The following is a 20,944-nucleotide window of genomic DNA, read 5'->3' on the forward strand; positions in this document are numbered from 1 at the left end:
CCAGCCTCCAGAGAAAGACAGACCGAGACTACTACCAGTCTAGCTCCAGCCTCCAGAGAGAAACAGACCGAGACTACTACCAGTCTAGCTCCAGCCTCCAGAGAAAGACAGACCGAGACTACTACCAGTCTAGCTCCAGCCTCCAGAGAAAGACAGGCCAAGACTACTACCAGTCTAGCTCCAGCCTCCAGAGAAAGACAGGCCGAGACTACTACCAGTCTAGTGCCAGCCTCCAGAGAAAGACAGGCCAAGACTGCTACCAGTCTAGCTCCAGCCTCCAGAGAAAGACAGGCCGAGACTACTACCAGTCTAGTGCCAGCCTCCAGAGAAAGACAGGCCAAGACTGCTACCAGTCTAGCTCCAGCCTCCAGAGAAAGACAGGCCGAGACTACTACCAGTCTAGCTCCAGCCTCCAGAGAAAGACAGGCCAAGACTACTACCAGTCTAGCTCCAGCCTCCAGAGAAAGACAGGCCGAGACTACTACCAGTCTAGCTCCAGCCTCCAGAGAAAGACAGGCCGAGACTACTACCAGTCTAGCTCCAGCCTCCAGAGAAAGACAGGCCGAGACTACTACCAGTCTAGCGCCAGCCTCCAGAGAAAGACAGACCGAGACTACTACCAGTCTAACTCCAGCCTCCAGAGAAAGACAGACCGAGACTACTACCAGTCTAGCTCCAGCCTCCAGAGAGAAACAGACCGAGACTACTACCAGTCTAGCTCCAGCCTCCAGAGAAAGACAGGCCGAGACTACTACCAGTCTAGCTCCAGCCTCCAGAGAGAAACAGACCGAGACTGCTACCAGTCTAGCTCCAGCCTCCAGAGAAAGACAGGCCGAGACTACTACCAGTCTAGCTCCAGCCTCCAGAGAGAAACAGACCGAGACTGCTACCAGTCTAGCTCCAGCCTCCAGAGAAAGACAGGCCAAGACTACTACCAGTCTAGCTCCAGCCTCCAGAGAGAAACAGACCGACGTCCAGTAACACTCGCCCAGCTCATACAGGATGGCTGTCTGTCCAGTAAAGAAGGAGTAGAGGACAGTGGCACTGTCCTGTCCAGGGAGGCCTTAGCAGCAGAAAGATGATTCACAGAGCCATTATTTCCCAGAGAAAGAGAGAGATGCTCCACTCCTCCAGCACCACCACACAGTATAATGGATCCCCCGAATGAGATTACATCTCCATCTCCTGATTCAATCTTCCTCCTGCTCTGCTCTCTGGACGGACGCAGTAGTCACCGGAGCCCGCTTATTTTAGCAGGGCCGTGCCAGTGGTTTTGATTTACATGCGCTTTATAAATATAACACCCCTCTGCATAATAACTGCATGGATCCAACTAATGAACAGAAGGCTGTTCGCCCTGCCATAGCTTATTAGAAGATAAAGGAGACTAAAGATACAGGCTTGTTACTAAAAGTGTTGTCATGAGGTAAAAAATCATGCGGATGCGTTAGTGTGTTTGTGAACTTATCATTGATATTGGACACCTGCGGCTGGCTGGCTGGCTGGCTGGCTAGCTAGCTGCAAAGCACTAGGTGCTGCTTGCCTCGTTCTGTTGTGGGGAAGTATGTAATGGGACAGTGAGGACAGGCTTAGACATAACAGGAATACCAGCTATAATGAGGGAAAGATTGTACCAATGCCGTCTGGGGACACTTCCAGTCACATAACCCTGGGACTAGATTTAGAGGATTTAGGATGACAACCGGCCTCCCTAATTAAAACAAATGTGATGGTGTGTGATGGTGATATGATGGTGTGTTCTGTTTTGGGATTGGTGAGTATATGGAGTACTGTAGAGTTATATCGATGACAAACTCCACTCAGAGAAATGAACCATCTACATCCTACATACACTTATGCGTGACGCTTTAAACATGAATATCCCTTTACAGACATACTATATTTACCCATTAGCCCATAGATGAACATACAGGGGAAAAATACTCTGGTTAAATTTAGAGTGCCAAGGATGGCAGCATCCAACCACATCACAACAGTGGGGGCTTCATTTCAAAAGGATCCTGACGGTCAGGTTAGTCAGAACTACAGCAGATTAATGACCTTCAGGAAAGGATGTTAGGATACGGCTTTCAACCCCCATCTTAACATCATATATTTACATTGTCATTTAGCAGACTCTCTTACCCAGAGCGACTTACAGTAGTGAGTGCATACATTTTTCATACTGGTCCCCCGTGGGAATCATACCCACAAACCTGGCTTTGCAAGGACCATGCTCTAGCAATGGAGCCACACGGGACCCCATACGAACAAACACTACACGTCAAAAGGTTTAGAACACCTAGATTCAAGGGTTTTTCTTTGTTTTTACTACATTGTAGAATAATAGTGAAGGCATCAACACTATGAAATAACACATATGGAATCATGCAGTAACCAACAACAACAACAAAAAAAGAAGTGTAAAACAAATCCTAATATATTTTATATTTGATTCTTCAAATAGCCACCCTTTGCGTTGATGACCGCGTTGCATACTTGGCATTCTCTCAACCAACTTCATGATGTAGTCACCTGGAATGCATTTCAATTAACAGGTGTGCCTTCTTAAAAAGCTAATTTGTGGAATTTCTTTCATTCTTAATGCATTTGTGCCAATCAGTTGTGTAGTGACAATGTAGGGGTGGTATACAGAAGATAACCCTATTTGGTAAAAGAGCAAGTCCATATTATGGCAAGAACAGCTCAAATAAGCAAAGAGAAACGACAGTCCATCATTACTTTATGACTTGAAGGTCAGTCAATACGTAAAATGAAGTACTTTGAGTTTCTTCAAGTGTAGTTGCAAAAACCATCAAGGTCTATGATGAAACTGGCTCTCATTAGGACCGCCACAGAAATGGAAGACCCAGAGTTACCTCTGCTGCAGAGGATAAGTTCATTAGAGTTTCCAGCCTCAGAAATTGCAGCCCAAATAAATGGTTCAAAGAGTTCAAGTAACAGACACAACATCAACTGTTCAGAGGAGACTGTGTGTGTCAGGCCTTCAAAGAAACCACTACTAAAGGACACCAATAAGAAGAAGAGACTTGCTTGGGCCAAGAAACACGAGTAATGGACATTAGACCGGTGGAAATTTGTCCTTTGGTCTGGAGTCCAAATTGGGGATTTTTTTGTTAGTTTTGATGTTTTCAGTATTATTCTACAATGTAGAAAATCTAAAAAATAAATGAAAAACCCTTGAATGAGTTGAATGTTGTTCTAAACCTGACCGGTGGTGTATGATGTTCAGGTTCAACGGTAACACCAGAGGGTTATTTGTCTTCCAAAATGTTTTTGTTGTTGCTTTTTCCCCCCTAAAATGAGAGAGAAATAATGGTTTAGACTCGAAACAACATTCCTTACCCCAGGACACTTCCACAGTTGACTATCCAGGAAACAGGAAAAGGAGTACGGTGTCTGCATTGATCGGAATGTTGTGTTTGACTCGTCAATAAACAGATCAATGCAGACACAGTGCTCCTTTTTCTGTATTCTCCTGGATAGTCAAACATTGAAGTGTCCTGGGGTAAGGAATGTTGTTTGGATTGTCTCAAGACCCTCAGTCCAACAACGGATTCACCTTTTTGGTCAAGCTAGGCTGAAGTGTGTTTTGGTTCACTTTCTTTCCAAGGTTTTAACTGGAAGTACAAGTTATTGTGTCAGAGTTGTTGTGTCAGAAATGTCCATGTTTTGATTACCACTTCCTGATAATAGTATTTTGCTGACTGAAAAAATTGCTAATAATTCTATTAATAAAATAAAGTAGAAAACCACTCTATTGAGACTATAGTTAGCATATAATAGCTCACATGTAAATGAAGTAGCATTCATAAATATGCCACATCTTGCACAACCATTTAGTCTAGACTGGAAGCCAGCTGTTGGCTTGACCAGAACCACGCTGGTATTGAGGGGAGGGCTGTGTGGTATTTTAGGTGTAAGATGTTCCGTGTTGTCTGGCGCCCTCTGCTGGTGATGTCAGAGGTCTCTGGACTCTGTGGGGATTCCTTTTGCAACACTGCAGCAGCAGCCAAGACCTGCCCTGAAACACACATACATGCAGCATAGCCCTGCCCACACACAATATGATAGGCAGGCATTGGAAATACTGCTGTGGATACTATGTAGGTCTCAATTCAGAGTAAACTGACATGTTGAATCATTATATGTATCAAGGAAAATATGAAAATATGTAATCAGTTCACGAATTGAGATTGACAATTTCTTAAGCTTTCTTCAAAACAGTTTGACTGCCCTAATATAGCCACATATCCACTTGGGAGACTGGATCAGGAACTTATGATGTCATGGAATTTCATTCCCTCTTTAGGGAGTGAGTCCTGGGGTAAAAATGGACATCATGCAACAGAACCAGAGTGTTCCAATAATTAATGTTAATCTCTTTTACCTGTATTACTTGACAGTCCCAAGAGGCAGCTGGCCATGCTCTCTAGAGTCTAGACAAAGCAGGGTTGTCACTAGTTACCACAGCCACAAAATATAAATGGTCTATATTGTAAACATTCAAACATTTGCTTTTTGTTCTTAATTTAAGGTTAGGCATAAGGTTAGCAGTATGGTTAAGGTTAGGTTTAAAATTGAGATTTTATGAGAAATTCTAGAAATAGGCAGGATTTAGTGAACCACAAAACAGGTGTTTGTTGCCATCCAACTAGTGTCTCCCATAGCAAGAGAGCACCTACAACTATTTTGACCAAGTGTCCAGATAAGGAGAGGATGACATAACATGGAAATTGTAACTCACTCTTTCTCCTAGCTCTGTAGCTATTCTGTTCCCACTGACACCATAGAGTGAGGGGTTTGCTGGTGCCACCAGGGGATGGCACGCCACAGCACAGTGCATGATGATAGGCTGACCACAATAACATTATTGTACAGCTGTGGGGTGATGGAATAATACCAGTAAACGTGCTAAGTGAAACGCTATTGATTCTGAACAATCCCTTCTCCAAAAGGCACTGAAATTCAGAAACTAACTCAGGCCATGTTATTCAATATAATTTTCCCACTCTTTCAAATGAATAATTTGGTACTGACTGTTACAGGGGAAAACATTGAAATACAGGTAACTGCCCAAATAAAATAAACATCAACATAAAGTGTTTTAATAGGGCATTGGACCACCATGAACCAGACCAGCTTCAATGCACCTGATGTTGATGTTTATTTTTATTTGGGCAGTTAGTTACCTGTCCAAATAAAGATTATACAAGAGTCTGGAACTCTATTGGAGGGATGAGACACCATTGTTCCACAAGAAATTCCAGAATCACTCCAGAATCTCCCATAAGTGTTCAATTGGGTAGATATCTGGTGAAGGAGACGGCCATGGCATAGTTTACATTGTTTTCCTGCTCATCAAACCATTGAGTGACCACTCACACCCTGTGGATGGGGGAACTGTCATCCAACTGGGCATAGCCATGGTTGCAAAAATAATGGCCAAAATACACAGCCCTAAGCATGATGGGATGTTAATTGCTTAATTAACTCCGGAACCACAGCTGTATAGAAGCACCTGCTTTCAATAAACTTTGTATCCTTCATGTACTCTACGACGCAGCGTAACACAGAATCAAGCCAATTCCACGACACCAATTCAGCTCTGATATGTGCTGTTGACCAAGCCGGTGTGTTCTAGTCCTTCAGTGGGATCAGGTGTGGAGCATTCATTCTGCTGACATGTTGTTCAGGGGATTAGAAAGCAGATAGGGTTTATTTTGCCATCTCTTTGTCAGGGGTCATGCAAGCACGGCTAATTCATTCTCCAACTGTAATCTGTCATCTATTGAACTGAGAGAAAAAAAATGACCCAGATTACGTAGACCGTAGTGACATCTAGGTAAGAGAAGTAACCTTTAAATGGTTTTTCATCATGTCAGAGGGTTAAGTAGACTATTGTAGGGCTGCACAATTAATCCCATTTTAAATCAGAATTGTAATATTGACATGTGCAATAAGCATTTTATTTTTTTTACACCATGAATGTAACATTCAAACCTAATAAGGGTCCCCCAGGGAAACGCTGACCAACATTTTGGTTCCTACCCGGTCACAAAAATGTCTACTGTACCTGTCCTTTTCATTAGTTGACATGCCAAATGACACCAAACCATCGAATCGGAATACTCATTTTATTTACACTGAACAAAAATATAAACGCAACATGTAAAGTGTTGGTCCTCTGTTTCATGAGCTGAAATAAAATATCCTAGAAATGTTCCATAAGCACAAAAAATGTATTTCTCTCAAATGTTGTGCACACATTTGTTTACATCCCTGTTAGTGAGCATTTCTCCTTTGCCAAAAGAATCCATCCACATGAGAGGAGAGGTATATCGAGAAACATGATCATTACACAGGTGCACATTGTGCTGGGAACAATAAAAGGCCACTAAAATGTGCGATTTTGTCACACAACACCACATACAGTTGAAGTCGGAAGTTTACATACACTTAGGTTGGAGTCATTAAAACTCATTTTTCAACCTCTCCCCAAATTTCTTGTTAACAAAAATAGTTTTGGCAAGTCAGTTAGGGCATCTACTTTGTGCATGACACAAGTAAATTTTTCCAACAATTGTTTACAGACAGATTTAATTTATCAATCACTGTATCATAATTCCCGTGGGTCAGACGTTCACATACACTAAATTGACTGCCTTTAAACAGCTTGGAAAATTCCAGAAAATTGCCATGGCTTTAGAAGCTTCTGATAGGCGAATAGACATCATTTGAGTCAATTGGAGGTATACCTGTGGATGTATTTCAAGGCCTACCTTCAAACAGTGCTTCTTTGCTTGACATCATGGGAAAATCAAAAGAAATCAGACAGGACCTCAGAAAAAAAATATTGTAGACCTCCACAAGTCTGGTTCATCCTTGGGAGCAATTTCCAAACGCCTGAAGGTCCCAGGGTCATCTGTACAAACAATAGTACGCAAGTATAAACACCATGGGACCACGCAGGCATCATACCGCTCAGGAAGGAGACCCGTTCTGTCTCCAAGAGATGAACGTACTTTGGTGTGAAAAGTGAGAATTAATCCCAGAACAACAGCAAAGGACCTTATGAAGAGGAAACAGGTACAAAAGTATATATATCCACAGTAAAACGAGTCCTATATCAACATAACCTGAAAGCCCGCTCAGCAAGGAAGAAGCCACTGCTCCAAAACCGCAATAAAAAAGGCAGACTATGGCTTGCAACTGCACATGGGGACAAAGATCGTACTTTTTGGAGAAATGTCCTCTGGTCTGATGAAACAAAAATAGAACTGTTTGGCCATAATGACCATCGTTATGTTTGGAGGAAAAAGGGGGATGCTTGCAAGCCGAAGAACACCATCCCAACCGTGAAGCACAGGGGCTGCAGCATCATGTTGTGGGGGTGCTTTGCTGCAGGAAGGCTGGTGCACTTCACAAAATAGATGGCATCATGAGGTAGGAAAAGTATGTGGATATATTGAAGCAACATCTGAAGACATCAGTCAGGAAGTTAAAGCTTGGTTGCAAATGGGTCTTCCAAATGGACAATGACCCCAAGCATACTTTCAAAGTTGTGGCAAAATGGCTTAAGGACAACAAAGTCAAGGTATTGGAGTAGCCATCACAAAGCCCTCACCTCGATCCTATAGAAGATTTGTGGGCAGAACTGAAAAAGCATGTGTGAGGCCTACAAACCTGACACCAGCTCTGTCAGGAGGAATGGGCCAAAATTCACCCAACTTATTATGGGAAGCTTGTGGAAGGCTACCCGGAACGTTTGACCCAAGTTAAACTATTTAAATGCAATGCTACCAAATACTAATTGAGTGTATGTAAGCTTCTGACCCACTGGGAATGTGATGAAAGAAATAAAAGCTGAAATAAATTATTCTCTACAATTATTCTGACATTTCATATTCTTAAAATAAAGTGGTGATCCTAACTGACCTAAGACAGGGAATTTTTTACTAGGATTAAATGTCAGGAATTGTGAAAAACTGAATTTAAATGTATTTGGCTAAGGTAAACTTCCGACTTCAACTGTACTTCTCAAGATGAGGGAGCGTGCAGTTGGCATATTGACTGCAGGAATGTCCACCAGAGCTGTTGCCTGACAATTTAATGTTAAATTTCTCTACCATAAACCGTTTTAGAGAATTTGACACTACGTCCAACCAACCTCACAACCACGTGTAACCACACCAGCCCAGGACCTCCACATCCAGCTTCTTCACCAGTGGGATCATCTGAGACCAGCCACCCAGACAGCTGATGAAACTGTGGGTTTGCACAACCAAAGACTTTCTGCACAAACTGTCAGAAACCGTCTCAGGGAAGCTCATCATCCTCACCATCCTTGACCTGACTTCAGTTTGGCGTCATAACACACACACACACACCAGACTTCGGTGGGCAAATGCTCACCTTTGATACCCACAGATTTCAACGTTGTAAACAGAGTGGCCCATGGTGGCAGTGGGGTTAAGGTATGGGCAGCATAATCCACGGACAACGACCACAATTATGGATGACAATGCCAAGCGTCACATCTGGTTGAAACCTGGCACCATCCCTACAGTGAAGAATGGTGGTGGCAGCATGCTGTAGGGATGTTTTTCAGTGGCAGGGACTGGGAGACAAGTCAGGATCGAGGGAAAGATGAACAGAGCAAAGTACAGAGAAATCCTTGATGAAAACCTGCTCCAGAGCACTCAGGACCTTAGACTGGGGCGAAGGGTCACCTTGAAACAGGACAACAACCCTAAGCACACAGCCAAAACAATGCAGGAGTGGCTTTGAGAAAAGTCTCCGAATGTCCTTGAGTGGCCCAGCCAGAGCCCGGGACTTGAACCCGATCTAAAATCTCTGGAGAGATCCGAAAATAGCTTTGCGGCAATGCTCCCCATCCAACCTGACAGAGCTTGAGAGGATCTGCAGATATTGGCAGAAACTGCCCAAATACAGGTGTGCCACACTTGTAGCGTCATACCAAAGAAGACTCGAGGCTGAAATAAATACATACCGTGTTTGCTTTGTCATTATGGAATATTGTGTATAGATTGAGGGGGGGAAAAAATACATTTTAGAATAAGGCTGTAACCTAACAAAATGTGGGGTCTGAATACTTTCACGAAGGCACTGCATATACAAAAGTATGTGGACACACCTTCAAATGACTGGATTTGGCTATTTCACCAACACACGTTGCTGACAGGTGTATAAAATTGAGCACACAGCCATGCAATCTCCATAGACAAACATTGGCTGTAGAATGGCCTTACTGAAGCGCTCAGTGACTTTGAACGTGACACCGTCATAGGATGCCACCATTCCAACAAGTCAGCTCATCAAATTTCTGCGCTCCTAGAGCTGCCCCAGTTAACTGTAAGTGCTGTTATTGTGATGTGGAAACGTCTAGGAGCAACAATGGCTCAGTCACGAAGTGGTAGGCCACACAGCTCACAGAACGGGACCACCGAGTTCTGAAGCATGCAGAGCGTAAAAATCGTCTGTCCTCGATTGCAACAGTCACTTCATGAAATGCGCTTCCATGGCCGAGCAGAAGCACACAAGCCTAAAATCCCCATGTGCAATGTGGCGGCTGGAGTGGTGTAAAGCTCATCGCCATTAGACTATGGAGCAGTGGAAACGTGTTCTCTGGAGTGATGAATCACGCTTCACCATCTGGCAGTCCGATGAGTCTGGCTTTGGCCGATGCCAGGAGAGCGCTACCTGCCCAAATGCATAGTGCCAACTGTGAAGTTTGGTGGAGGAGGAATAATGGTCTGGTGCTGTTTTTCATGATTCTGGCTAGGCCCCTTAGTTCCATTGAAGGGAAATCTTAATGCTACAGCATACAATGATATTCTAGACGATTCTGCACTTCCAACTTTGTGGCAACAGTTTGGGAAGGCCCTTTCCTGTTTCAGCATAATGCAAAGCGAGGTCCATACAGAAATGGTTTGTCTAGATCGGTGTGGAAGTTGACTGGCCTGCACAGAGCCCTGACCTCCACCTCATCAACCACCCTTGAGATGAATTAGAATGCCGACTGCAAGCCAGGCCTAATCGCCCAACATCAGTGCCCTCAGCAGTGTTCCAACATCTAGTGGACTGTCTTCCCAGAAGAGTGGAGGCTGTTATAGCAGCATAGGGGGTACCCACTCCATTTTAATGCCCATGATTTTGAAATGAGATGTTCAACAAGCAGGTGTACACACAGTACATGGCCAAAGGTATATGTTGTCTCTAACTTCTTGTCCTTTGTGATGTTGTCTGTGCCCAATATTGTTTGTACTGTGTTTTGTGCTGCTACCATGTTGTACTCATGTGTAGCTGCCATGCTATGTTGTTGTCTTAGGTCTCTCTTTATGTAGTGTAGTCTCTTGTTGTGATGTAGGTTTTGTCCTATATTTTTAATCCCAACCCCCATCCCCACAAGGAGGCCTTTTGCATTTTGGTAGGCTGTCATAGTAAATAAGAATTTGTTCATAAGTGACTTGCCTAGTTAAATGTTAAATAAAAAAAATGTTTGAGTGAAACCTTATTTGGCTTGATTTGTCCAAACAAATGGATGCATTTTAAAAATAATCTGATGAGAATTTTCTGTGGGATTTGTCCTCCGTCACAACATTCCACAGCTCAACCTAGTGAGTGCTGCTGAAAATACCCCACGTCAGGCTGAAACTAGAGCAGTGGGTTTCCCTGCATGCAAGACGAAGAGTGCTCTCATGCCTACAAACAACACACAGTGCTATATGTCTTGCTATACTTGTGAGGACTTTTTGGGAACCAACAATTGATTCCCATTTAAAACACTAATTTTCCAAAACCATAACACCTAACCCTAATTTGAACCCTAAAATTGTATTTTTACAAGTGAGGACCAGTAAAATGTCCTTTGTCTCTGAATATTAGTTTGTTTACTATTCTTGTCATGACTCACAAGTATAAAACAAATATTTCTGAAATCAACATGATTGTCAAGAGAAATCCCATTGATTATTTCATTTAAATAAAGTTTATAAAAAAAAGCAACAGACTATAAGAAACATGTATTCCTCTAAATGGATGCAGGTAGGTAGCATAAAAGGTGAACCGCTCCTGGTAAACAAAAGCTAAAAATAGATTCACAAACAGCGCAGCTCTGTGTGAGTAGCACGAACGGCACCAACAGTGAAATTAGCCGGTGTAAAACAGAGGCTACAGCAGCGTAAGCTGTAGTGGTTTCCTGTGTTGGCGGTGCGGTATTAAACAGACCTGTGTAGAACACGCCGGTGTTCTTCCTGCATCCTGACAGCTGCTGCAGGTTCCTGAGTAAACCTTTGGCCGCCAGCCGCACGTGGATGTTGACCAGTGAGAGTTTCATAGACCATAACATCTCTCCAAACAACAAGGAAGGGATATACCCAACACTAACTACTGTACTTTAAATCCCCAGAAATCCAGAGGTAGAAGATGGTAAACTTGCTGTGCACCACATGCCAAAGATGGTCTCAGGGTAGAGTGCCTCAGTCGACAGTAGCACTGAGACATGAAGAGAAAAAAACAGCAGCAGCAACCGTTACCATGTGAGAGCCCCTTCAGTCAGTTCACCATGGCAACAGGAACTCCTCCCACTCAGAATGAGGACCAGCAGCACATGCCCAGCTGGGAGAGAGGCCGGCGGGGGGGTGGGCCAGCAGGCTTTCAATAGCTCTGCCCTGGACATATGTGACAGGCAGAGGCAGAGAAAGACATCCCTAATCCTGGAGTTCGAGCCAGCCTTCAGTTCAGACCATTCAGTGCTCAGACAAATATCTAGCAATAGAATTCTAGAATCTCCCAGAGCTGGGCGATGCTGGCAGAGGAGAGGGGGAGGGGAGTGGGAGGGAACAAGGAGGGGGAGGAGTGAACAGTGGAGACTGGAGCGAATGGTGGCTCAATCTGGGCTACTACTCTCACTAATTCACCCCTCCCTCCCTTTTGCTCCCTCCCTTCTGCTCCCCTTCACACCAGCAGAGAGAGGAGAAGAGAAATGGCAGGAGGTGATGGCTAGCTCATGGCAAGGTTGAGCCCAATGAGCTAAAAACAACCCTGCTCCCTTAGCCCTGCTCTCACAGTTCAACAGCTCTCAACACTACTGTACGGGGGCTCTCAACACTACTGTACGGGGGCTCTCAACACTACTGTACGGGGGCTCTCAACACTACTGTACACTACTCTCAACACTACTGTACACTACTCTCAACACTACTGTACACTACTCTCAACACTACTGTACGGGTGCTCAGTAAAGTCCCATCATCTGGGGATAAACATCCCCAGTCTCCAACTACATTACATTCTGGAGCTACAATTCAAAACGAGAAGTCTGTTACTCCCCCTAGAAACAAAAAGGCCTACTGTCCAACATTCAGAAAGAAGTATTATGCAAATACTAAACAGCTTCAGCTGCCTTGAGTATAAAAAGTGTTTTTACATATTCTGATTGTTTTGGGCAATTGAAACCGTTTCAGTAGAACATTATAAATTTTATGCAGCCAAAGCATAGATGGCCACAAGCAAAACCACCTCCCACTAGCCACAAAGGACTATGGACATGAACACAACAGTTGTATGTTTGTCTGCCAGAGAAACAAAGGGCTTTTCCTGTTAAGAGGCCTCATTATGTGTAACTACGGCAGATTGGCCACAGCTCTCCAGAAAAGGTCCTAGTCCACAAGGACTTTAGTCTAGAATAATGTAGTCAGAACGTAGAACCTCAAACCAGTGCAGTTTCACACATTCTGGAGGTCAAGCCAAACAGCTTTTCTCACAGACAAACTGCCAATCAAACAAACTGCCAATCAAACAAACAGCCAATCATACAAACAGCCAATCATACAAACAGCCAATCATACAAACAGCCAATCATACAAACAGCCAATCATACAAATAGCCAATCATACAAATAGCCAATCATACAAACAGCCAATCATACAAAACAGCCAATCATAAACTGCCAATCACATCTGGATATGACCATTGACCACATAAAAACAGAATATCTACATCTCAGATGGGCTTATTGAGTTGGGAAGTTAAACTCTTTTACAACAGAAAGTGTCAACACTGTAGGTAACAAAAAAAAACATCTCACCAGGTAATACAGCGGCAGGACGAAGAAGTCTTGATGAAGCAGTTCTTTTCATAGGACTGGCTCTGGACCTTGAGGGCACCCGATTGGTCGACTCTGTAGTTTTGCATCCTGCTGTGAATAATAAAATGTTCAGATGAGGCTCGGGTTTGAGTGGATCTGAACCATCACTGTGCCCTGGCTATGAAGGGACTGAGAACTGCTGCATCAAAGCTAGTTCTGCCTGCTGAATGACATTTAAAAGGCTGAGGCCTCATACAGGACAGGGGACAGGGGCTACTGATGGGAACTTAGCTAAACACATTTAAAAGGTGTTTGAGCAGTACACATCTTATCAGGCACCTGGATAAGATACATGTTCAATCTAATAAAACTGTACATACGCTTGTTTTAACAGTGTCAATCAGCACCCTGTTGACACATCTAAACAAAAGCTTCAAGTCAGCATTTTGGTTCTCTAATCTATTTCCTAATCACCCAAATTTAGCTTCCCAGGCATTTGATAGCAGATGTTGTGAATCCATCTAATTTGCGCTGCATTATGGGATTTTAGGTGATACACAAAACAGACTAACAACTAGTCTGACTAGAATTTGGGAGATTGAGGGTAAAAAACAAGTAAAAAAACAAACTGAGGAGAACAAAAAAATGAAACTTCAGGAAGGAAACAACAAAACTAAATCTTGGGGGAAAACAGCCAATAGAAGAGTTGTTAGTCACTCGTTGGTTTTGTGGATAACTACAGTATGTCTGTATGAGACTCCCATCTTACCAGGTCCTATGTTACTCCCTGGGTGTGAGAGGAGTCTAGCTTTTAACACTGTGGTCTTGCATGAGGCTGGTCTTCCCACAGACACCTGGGCTGCTCCTGCAGAAACTGTAGGGCAGATAACAGTCAAATAGTTAAGACATACTTCCTCAGTATTCAGACACTCAACATCTAAACTTGATGTGATTTACCGTCTTAGGAATGGAACATTTAAATGTCATTTCTATCATTTACAAATGTAGGAGGGAGCTTGGTACCATACTTCAGAATTCTATAAAACAGCTCCACCTTATTTACAGCAACAGAAGAGTACAGAGTGTACTAAAGAGATGGGCCATGGACTGAGAATGGATAGTTGCCTTAAAATGAAATCATTTAATATAATTATTCCAGGGCTCTAGAAAACAAAGCCAATACAGACAGACAATCAATTCTAAATCTGGTCTGACTTACTCTTCCATAGCCGTATTCTAGTCTTCCCGTTAAAAGCAGCTAACAAAGGGAGGATACAGAAGCGATAGGATCCAATGAGCAGGCATGTCAGCAGAGTGAGGTCACAGTGGGAGCCTGCAGCACTGCCTTGTGGGATCAATGAGGAATTGGTGAAAACCTGAGTAGAAAATTCAGTCCAAGTGCAGCTCCGCAGTCCCCCGTAACCAGACATTGGGAAGATGGAAAGATCGCAAACCCAAAAGCAGAACGCAACAGAAATGTCTAAATATTCCGCCGTGGTATTTCTGTGGTGTGCGCTCTTCCCCCTTTAGGCATCACTGTGACTGAACTACAGTGGAACAGACCCAGTCTCCTAGACAACCATGTGTGGGGGACCCCAGTCTGGAAAACAAAACTGCTTAGCCAATCAGGTCACAGTATGCTGAAGATGCTGAAAGGGAAAAGGCCCATTGTCTAACAGGGCTAGCTCCCTCTCCGCCTCCCTCCCACTGTACAGCTCAAGTCAGACATTCCAAGGCATACTTGTTAAGACACAATCAATGTTCTTATTAGAAGCATGCACAGTTGAACCATACAAGATGGGAATGTTGCAAATGTATTTCATTCATTTGACTGTGTAGGATTCATTATCCTTACAGACTAGCTCTGATGTTCATCTCAGACTTCTCAGAGGGTTTGAGCTGGACCATCGTCTAAGAACATAACTCAAAAATAATACCCATCCGAAAAAGGACATACCATTCTCAGACACTGCTGAACCTACTGAGGTGTATTATACTTTCCTTTGCAGTATGTGATTTAATGTAGAAACAGATCACAGGAACAATCACAGGATGAAAAATATGGGTCTCCAGCAGGCTGATGTGAAGGCTTAAAGCCAAGGAGATGTACGTTTTAGCACAGCCCAGTCAGTAGCCTCTTAATGTGGGTCACCACGCACAGTCCACTGCTCACCCGCCTCGCCCCACCCTTCCCTGTAACCAGATGTGTCTTTAGAAATCAACCTGACAGAACCAGACGGACCCTGGAGAGCAACAACCTTGATAAAGACTATCCCAGATTCTTGCTGTGAACAAGAAGGTGTTCAGTCAATTGACCTCGTAAAATAAGGCTTTTAAAAAAAATAGTTATTTTTATTCAACTAGAACAAAACAATATCAGCGTAGGATTTCCCTAGTTGAGCATCTCACCTTGTGCATTTCCTGTGCTGCCACTGTGCTCATTGTGTACACTGGCCTTGGAAGGGATGCTCTTGGGGACACCGTGGGACTTGTAGGGCAGTCTGGAGGAGGAGACCGCAGTAGAGAGCTGGCTGGAGCCCACAGCCAGGGTGTGACCAGAGGCCTGGGGGAGTCTGGAACCAGTCACTGGGGGCTTAGTGCTGCCGCTGGCTGAGGAGGTTCCAACAGGCACTCCCTCATTTGTCTGGGACCTCTGATGACCTATATGACAGATATCAGCATTGAGACACAGAAATCAGAGGCAGAAGTGTAAAAAAAAAAAAAATCCTGCAGAGAGTAACCACATATTCTGCTCCAACATGTTTTCATAAGGCTGCACCACAACACACAAACAACATTTCAACTGAGTGCCCCAGTCCTTCAGTAGTTCAGTAGTCCATCTGGTAACTGGTCAGAGATCAGCTGTTATGAGCCATGGTCAATGCAAATGGTGAGCTGACTTTTGTTCATGCCAGATCAGAGCACTGGTGGAAATATAATAATTGCCCTAAGCAGGTTGTATAGCAGACAGACAGGCTTGGCCTAGCTCCACATCAGGCCTGTTACACCACCCAATACCCCTCTGATGGAGTTACATAAGCAGGTTACATGAATGACTGGTGTCAAATAAGAGCACAAAGCTGAGAGACAAATTGTGTGGCACCTATCCTCATGGTTACTCATTTTTCTACACCTTTATCATAAACAGCACCAGGTGTCCCTTTACCACATACAGAGCAAAGCCTGAAAAACCTCAATCACTTTTTATAGCTACTGTTTACAGGCCTCCTGGGCCATATACAGCGTTCCTCACTGAGTTCCCTGAATTCCTATCGGACCTTGTAGTCATAGCGGATAATATTGTAATCTTTGGTGACTTTAATATTCACATGGAAAAGTCCACAGACCCACTCCAAAAGGCTTTCGGAGCCATCATCGACTCAGTGGGTTTTGTCCAACATGTCTCTGGACCCACTCACTGTCACAGTCATACGCTGGACCTAGTTTTGTCCCATGGAATAAATGTTGTGGATCTTAATGTTTTTCCTCATAATCCTGGACTATCGGACCACCATTTTATTACGTTTGCAATTGCAACAAATAATCTGCTCAGACCCCAACCAAGGATTATCAAAAGTCGTGCTATAAATTCACAGACAACACAAAGATTCCTTGATGTCCTTCCAGACTCCTTCTGCCTACCCAAGGACGCCAGAGGACAAAAATCAGTTAACCACCTAACTGAGGAACTCAACTTAACCTTGCGCAATACCCTAGATGCAGTTGCACCCCTAAAAACTAAAAACATTTCTCATAAGAAACTAGCTCCCTGGTACACAGAAAATACCCGAGCTCTGAAGCAAGCTTCCAGAAAATTGGAACGGAAATGGCGCCACACCAAACTGGAAGTCTTCCGACTAGCTTGGAAAGACAGTACTGTGCAGTACCGAAGAGCCCTTACTGCTGCTCGATCATCCTATTTTTCTAACTTAATTGAGGAAAATAAGAACAATCCGAAATTCCTTTTTGATACTGTCGCAAAGCTAACTAAAAAGCAGCATTCCCCAAGAGAGGATGACTTTCACTTTAGCAGTGATAAATTCATGAACTTCTTTGAGGAAAAGATTATGATTATTAGAAAGCAAATTACGGACTCTTCCTTAAATCTGCGTATTCCTTCAAAGCTCAGTTGTCCTGAGTCTGCACAACTCTGCCAGGACCTAGGATCAAGAGAGACAATTAAGTGTTTTAGTACTATATCTCTTGACACAATGATGAAAATAATCATGGCCTCTAAACCTTCAAGCTGCATACTGGACCCTATTCCAACTAAACTACTGAAAGAGCTGCTTCCTGTGCTTGGCCCTACTATGTTGAACATAATAAACGGCTCTCTATCCACCGGATGTGTACCAAACTCACTAAAAGTGGCAGTAATAAAGCCTCTCTTGAAAAAGCCAAACCTTGACCCAGAAAATATAAAAAACTATCGGCCTATATCGAATCTTCCATTCCTCTCAAAAATTTTAGAAAAGGCTGTTGCGCAACAACTCACTGCCTTCCTGAAGACAAACAATGTATACGAAATGCTTCAGTCTGGTTTTAGACCCCATCATAGCACTGAGACGGCACTTGTGAAGGTGGTAAATGACATTTTAATGGCATCGGACCGAGGCTCTGCATCTGTCCTCGTGCTCCTAGACCTTAGTGCTGCTTTTGATACCATCGATCACCACATTCTTTTGGAGAGATTGGAAACCCAAATTGGTCTACACGGACAAGTTCTGGCCTGGTTTAGATCTTATCTGTCGGAAAGATATCAGTTTGTCTCTGTGAATGGTCTGTCCTCTGACAAATCAACTGTACATTTCGGTGTTCCTCAAGGTTCCGTTTTAGGACCACTATTGTTTTCACTATATATTTTACCTCTTGGGGATGTTATTCGAAAACATAATGTTAACTTTCACTGCTATGCAGATGACACACAGCTGTACATTTCAATTAAACATGGTGAAGCCCCAAAATTGCCCTTGCTAGAAGAATGTGTTTCAGACATAAGGAAGTGGATGGCTGCAAACTTTCTACTTTTAAACTCGGACAAAACAGAGATGCTTGTTCTAGGTCCCAAGAAACAAAGAGATCTTCTGTTGAATCTGACAATTAATCTTAATGGTTGTACAGTCGTCTCAAATAAAACTGTGAAGGACCTCGGCGTTACTCTGGACCCTGATCTCTCTTTTGAAGAACATATCAAGACCGTTTCAAGGACAGCTTTTTTCCATCTACGTAACATTGCAAAAATCAGGAACTTTCTGTCCAAAAATGATGCAGAAAAATTAATCCATGCTTTTGTCACTTCCAGGTTAGACTACTGCAATGCTCTACTTTCCGGCTACCCGGATAAAGCACTAAATAAACTTCAGTTAGTGCTAAATACGGCTGCTAGAATCCTGACTAGAACCAAAAAATTTGATCATATTACTCCAGTGCTAGCCTCTCTACACTGGCTTCCTGTCAAAGCAAGGGCTGATTTCAAGGTTTTACTGCTAACCTACAAAGCATTACATGGGCTTGCTCCTATCTATCTCTCTGATTTGGTCCTGCCGTACATACCTACACGTACGCTACGGTCACAAGACGCAGGCCTCCTAATTGTCCCTAGAATTTTTAAGCAAACAGCTGGAGGCAGGGCTTTCTCCTATAGAGCTCCATTTTTATGGAACGGTCTGCCTACCCATGTCAGAGACGCAAACTCGGTCTCAACCTTTAAGTCTCTACTGAAGACTCATCTCTTCAGTGGGTCATATGATTGAGTGTAGTCTGGCCCAGGAGTGGGAGGGTGAACGGAAAGGCTCTGGAGCAACGAACCACCCTTGCTGTCTCTGCCTGGCCGGTTCCCCTCTTTCCACTGGGATTCTCTGCCTCTAACCCTATTACAGGGGCTGAGTCACTGGCTTTACTGGGGCTCTCTCATGCCGTCCCTGGAGGAGGTGCGTCACCTGAGTGGGTTGAGTCACTGATGTGGTCATCCTGTCTGGGTTGGCGCCCCCCCCCCCCCCCCCCTTAAGTTGTGCCGTGGCGGAGGTCTTTGTGGGCTATACTCAGCCTTGTCTCAGGATGGTAAGTTGGTGGTTGAAGATATCCCTCTAGTGGTGTGGGGGCTGTGCTTTGGCAAAGTGGGTGGGGTTATATCCTTCCTGTTTGGCCCTGTCCGGGGGTGTCCTCGGAGTGGGCCACAGTGTCTCCTGACCCCTCCTGTCTCAGCCTCCAGTATTTATGCTGCAGTAGTTTATGTGTCGGGGGGCTAGGGTCAGTTTGTTATATCTGGAGTACTTCTCCTGTCCTATTCGGTGTCCTGTGTGAATCTAAGTGTGCGTTCTCTAATTCTCTCCTTCTCTCTTTCTCTTTCTCGGAGGACCTGAGCCCTAGGACCATGCCCCAGGACTACCTGACATGATGACTCCTTGCTGTCCCCAGTCCACCTGGCTGTGCTGCTGCTCCAGTTTCAACTGTTCTGCCTTATTATTATTCGACCATGCTGATCATTTATGAACATTTGAACATCTTGGCCATGTTCTGTTATAATCTCCACCCGGCACAGCCAGAAGAGGACTGGCCATCCCACATATGCTCTCTCTAATTCTCTCTTTCTTTCTCTCTCTCGGAGGACCTGAGCCCTAGGACCATGCCCCAGGAATACCTGACATGATGACTCCTTGCTGTCCCCAGTCCACCTGACTGTGCTGCTGCTCCAGTTTCAACTATTCTGCCTTATTATTATTCGACCATGCTGGTCATTTATGAACATTTGAACATCTTGACCATGTTTTGTTATAATCTCCACCCGGCACAGCCAGAAGAGGACTGGCCACCCCACATAGCCTGGTTCCTCTCTAGGTTTCTTCCTAGGTTTTGGCCTTTCTAGGGAGTTTTTCCTAGCCACCGTGCTTCTTCACCTGCATTGCTTGCTGTTTGGGGTTTTAGGCTGGGTTTCTGTACAGCACTTTGAGATATCAGCTGATGTACGAAGGGCTATATAAAATAAATTTGATTGATTGATTGAAAAACCACTACAGATCTACTAGGCTTCTGTAAGGGAGTTGGTTTCACAGACATTGTGTTCTGTGGCTTTCACAGCAGCGCTGAGCTTTAAAAACCTCCCTTTCCTTCCTCTGCTTGTTCTAGTAGCACAGCTGGCTTCCCATCCGAGGGAGAATCCCACCTCTCTCCTCTTTCGCTGGGAATGTCCCTACCCTCTCCCTTCATGCTGCTCATAGGAGCGGTGGAGGTAGAGTGATGGGGGTGGGGTGTTTATCTCTGGGTCCTGAGCTGAGCAGGGGAGCTACGTGACATCTGTATCCATGTTATTCCTGTGCCGTCAAGGCACAAGCTCTGGTCATCATCAACAGGAAAGGTTGCCCTCTCATGGTGAGATTGTGCACTGCAACCTGTCTGACTACCACTGAAGCATGACCATTTAGAGGAGTCTTGAAGATTGAACAAGGCACTTTACAGTTGCAGTAAAGTCAGCCACTGTATCATAGATAATGAGGGTATTTAGAATCCATTTCCCTCCTAAACTAAAGGACAGGTAGCAATGCTAGGGTGGACGTGTTGGGCAATGAGACTGATGACTACATGATGTGAGGGCTACTAGGATGACACCTTTGAATCAGATGTTTCACTAGTGAAACTCTGATCACTTAAAACACATCATGGAATCATCTGTACGAGCGGAGTCCATACAACCGAAACACCGAGCAGATGCAGAATATTAGACTTCTAGGGTAAAGCATCAGTTACACAAACCACCACACTATCCAGCAGATCAGCCCTCTGGTGCTTATACACACTGCTAGACATACAGACCTG

At 44.1% G+C, this 20,944-nt stretch overlaps 1 protein-coding gene across 9 annotated transcripts in view; it reads right to left on the minus strand.

The window, feature by feature from the left end:
- mtus1a (microtubule associated tumor suppressor 1a) overlaps nucleotides 1-20,944 on the minus strand; it is a 60,444-nt gene that overhangs the window by 26,425 nt on the left and 13,075 nt on the right. For 5 of the 9 annotated variants that reach the window (XR_005041207.1, XM_021583496.2, XM_021583493.2 and 2 more), the window contains exons 4-6: nucleotides 15,542-15,793; nucleotides 13,902-14,006; nucleotides 13,133-13,243 (exon numbers count right to left, since the gene is read on the minus strand). Coding sequence is in view for 8 of the 9 variants with exons in the window: in XM_021583496.2 (XP_021439171.2) it covers nucleotides 13,133-13,243; nucleotides 13,902-14,006; nucleotides 15,542-15,793 (468 nt within the window). In the remaining variant the exon portion in view is untranslated. Of the gene's footprint in view, nucleotides 1-11,271; nucleotides 11,506-13,132; nucleotides 13,244-13,901; nucleotides 14,007-14,351; nucleotides 14,643-15,541; nucleotides 15,794-20,944 lie in introns of those variants that run through there. The other 4 variants (XM_021583495.2, XM_021583497.2, XM_021583500.2 and 1 more) reach the window with 4 other exon arrangements.

The sequence above is a fragment of the Oncorhynchus mykiss genome, chromosome 31 (genome assembly GCF_013265735.2).
Source record: "Oncorhynchus mykiss isolate Arlee chromosome 31, USDA_OmykA_1.1, whole genome shotgun sequence".
Taxonomy (NCBI): Eukaryota; Metazoa; Chordata; class Actinopteri; order Salmoniformes; family Salmonidae; genus Oncorhynchus; species Oncorhynchus mykiss.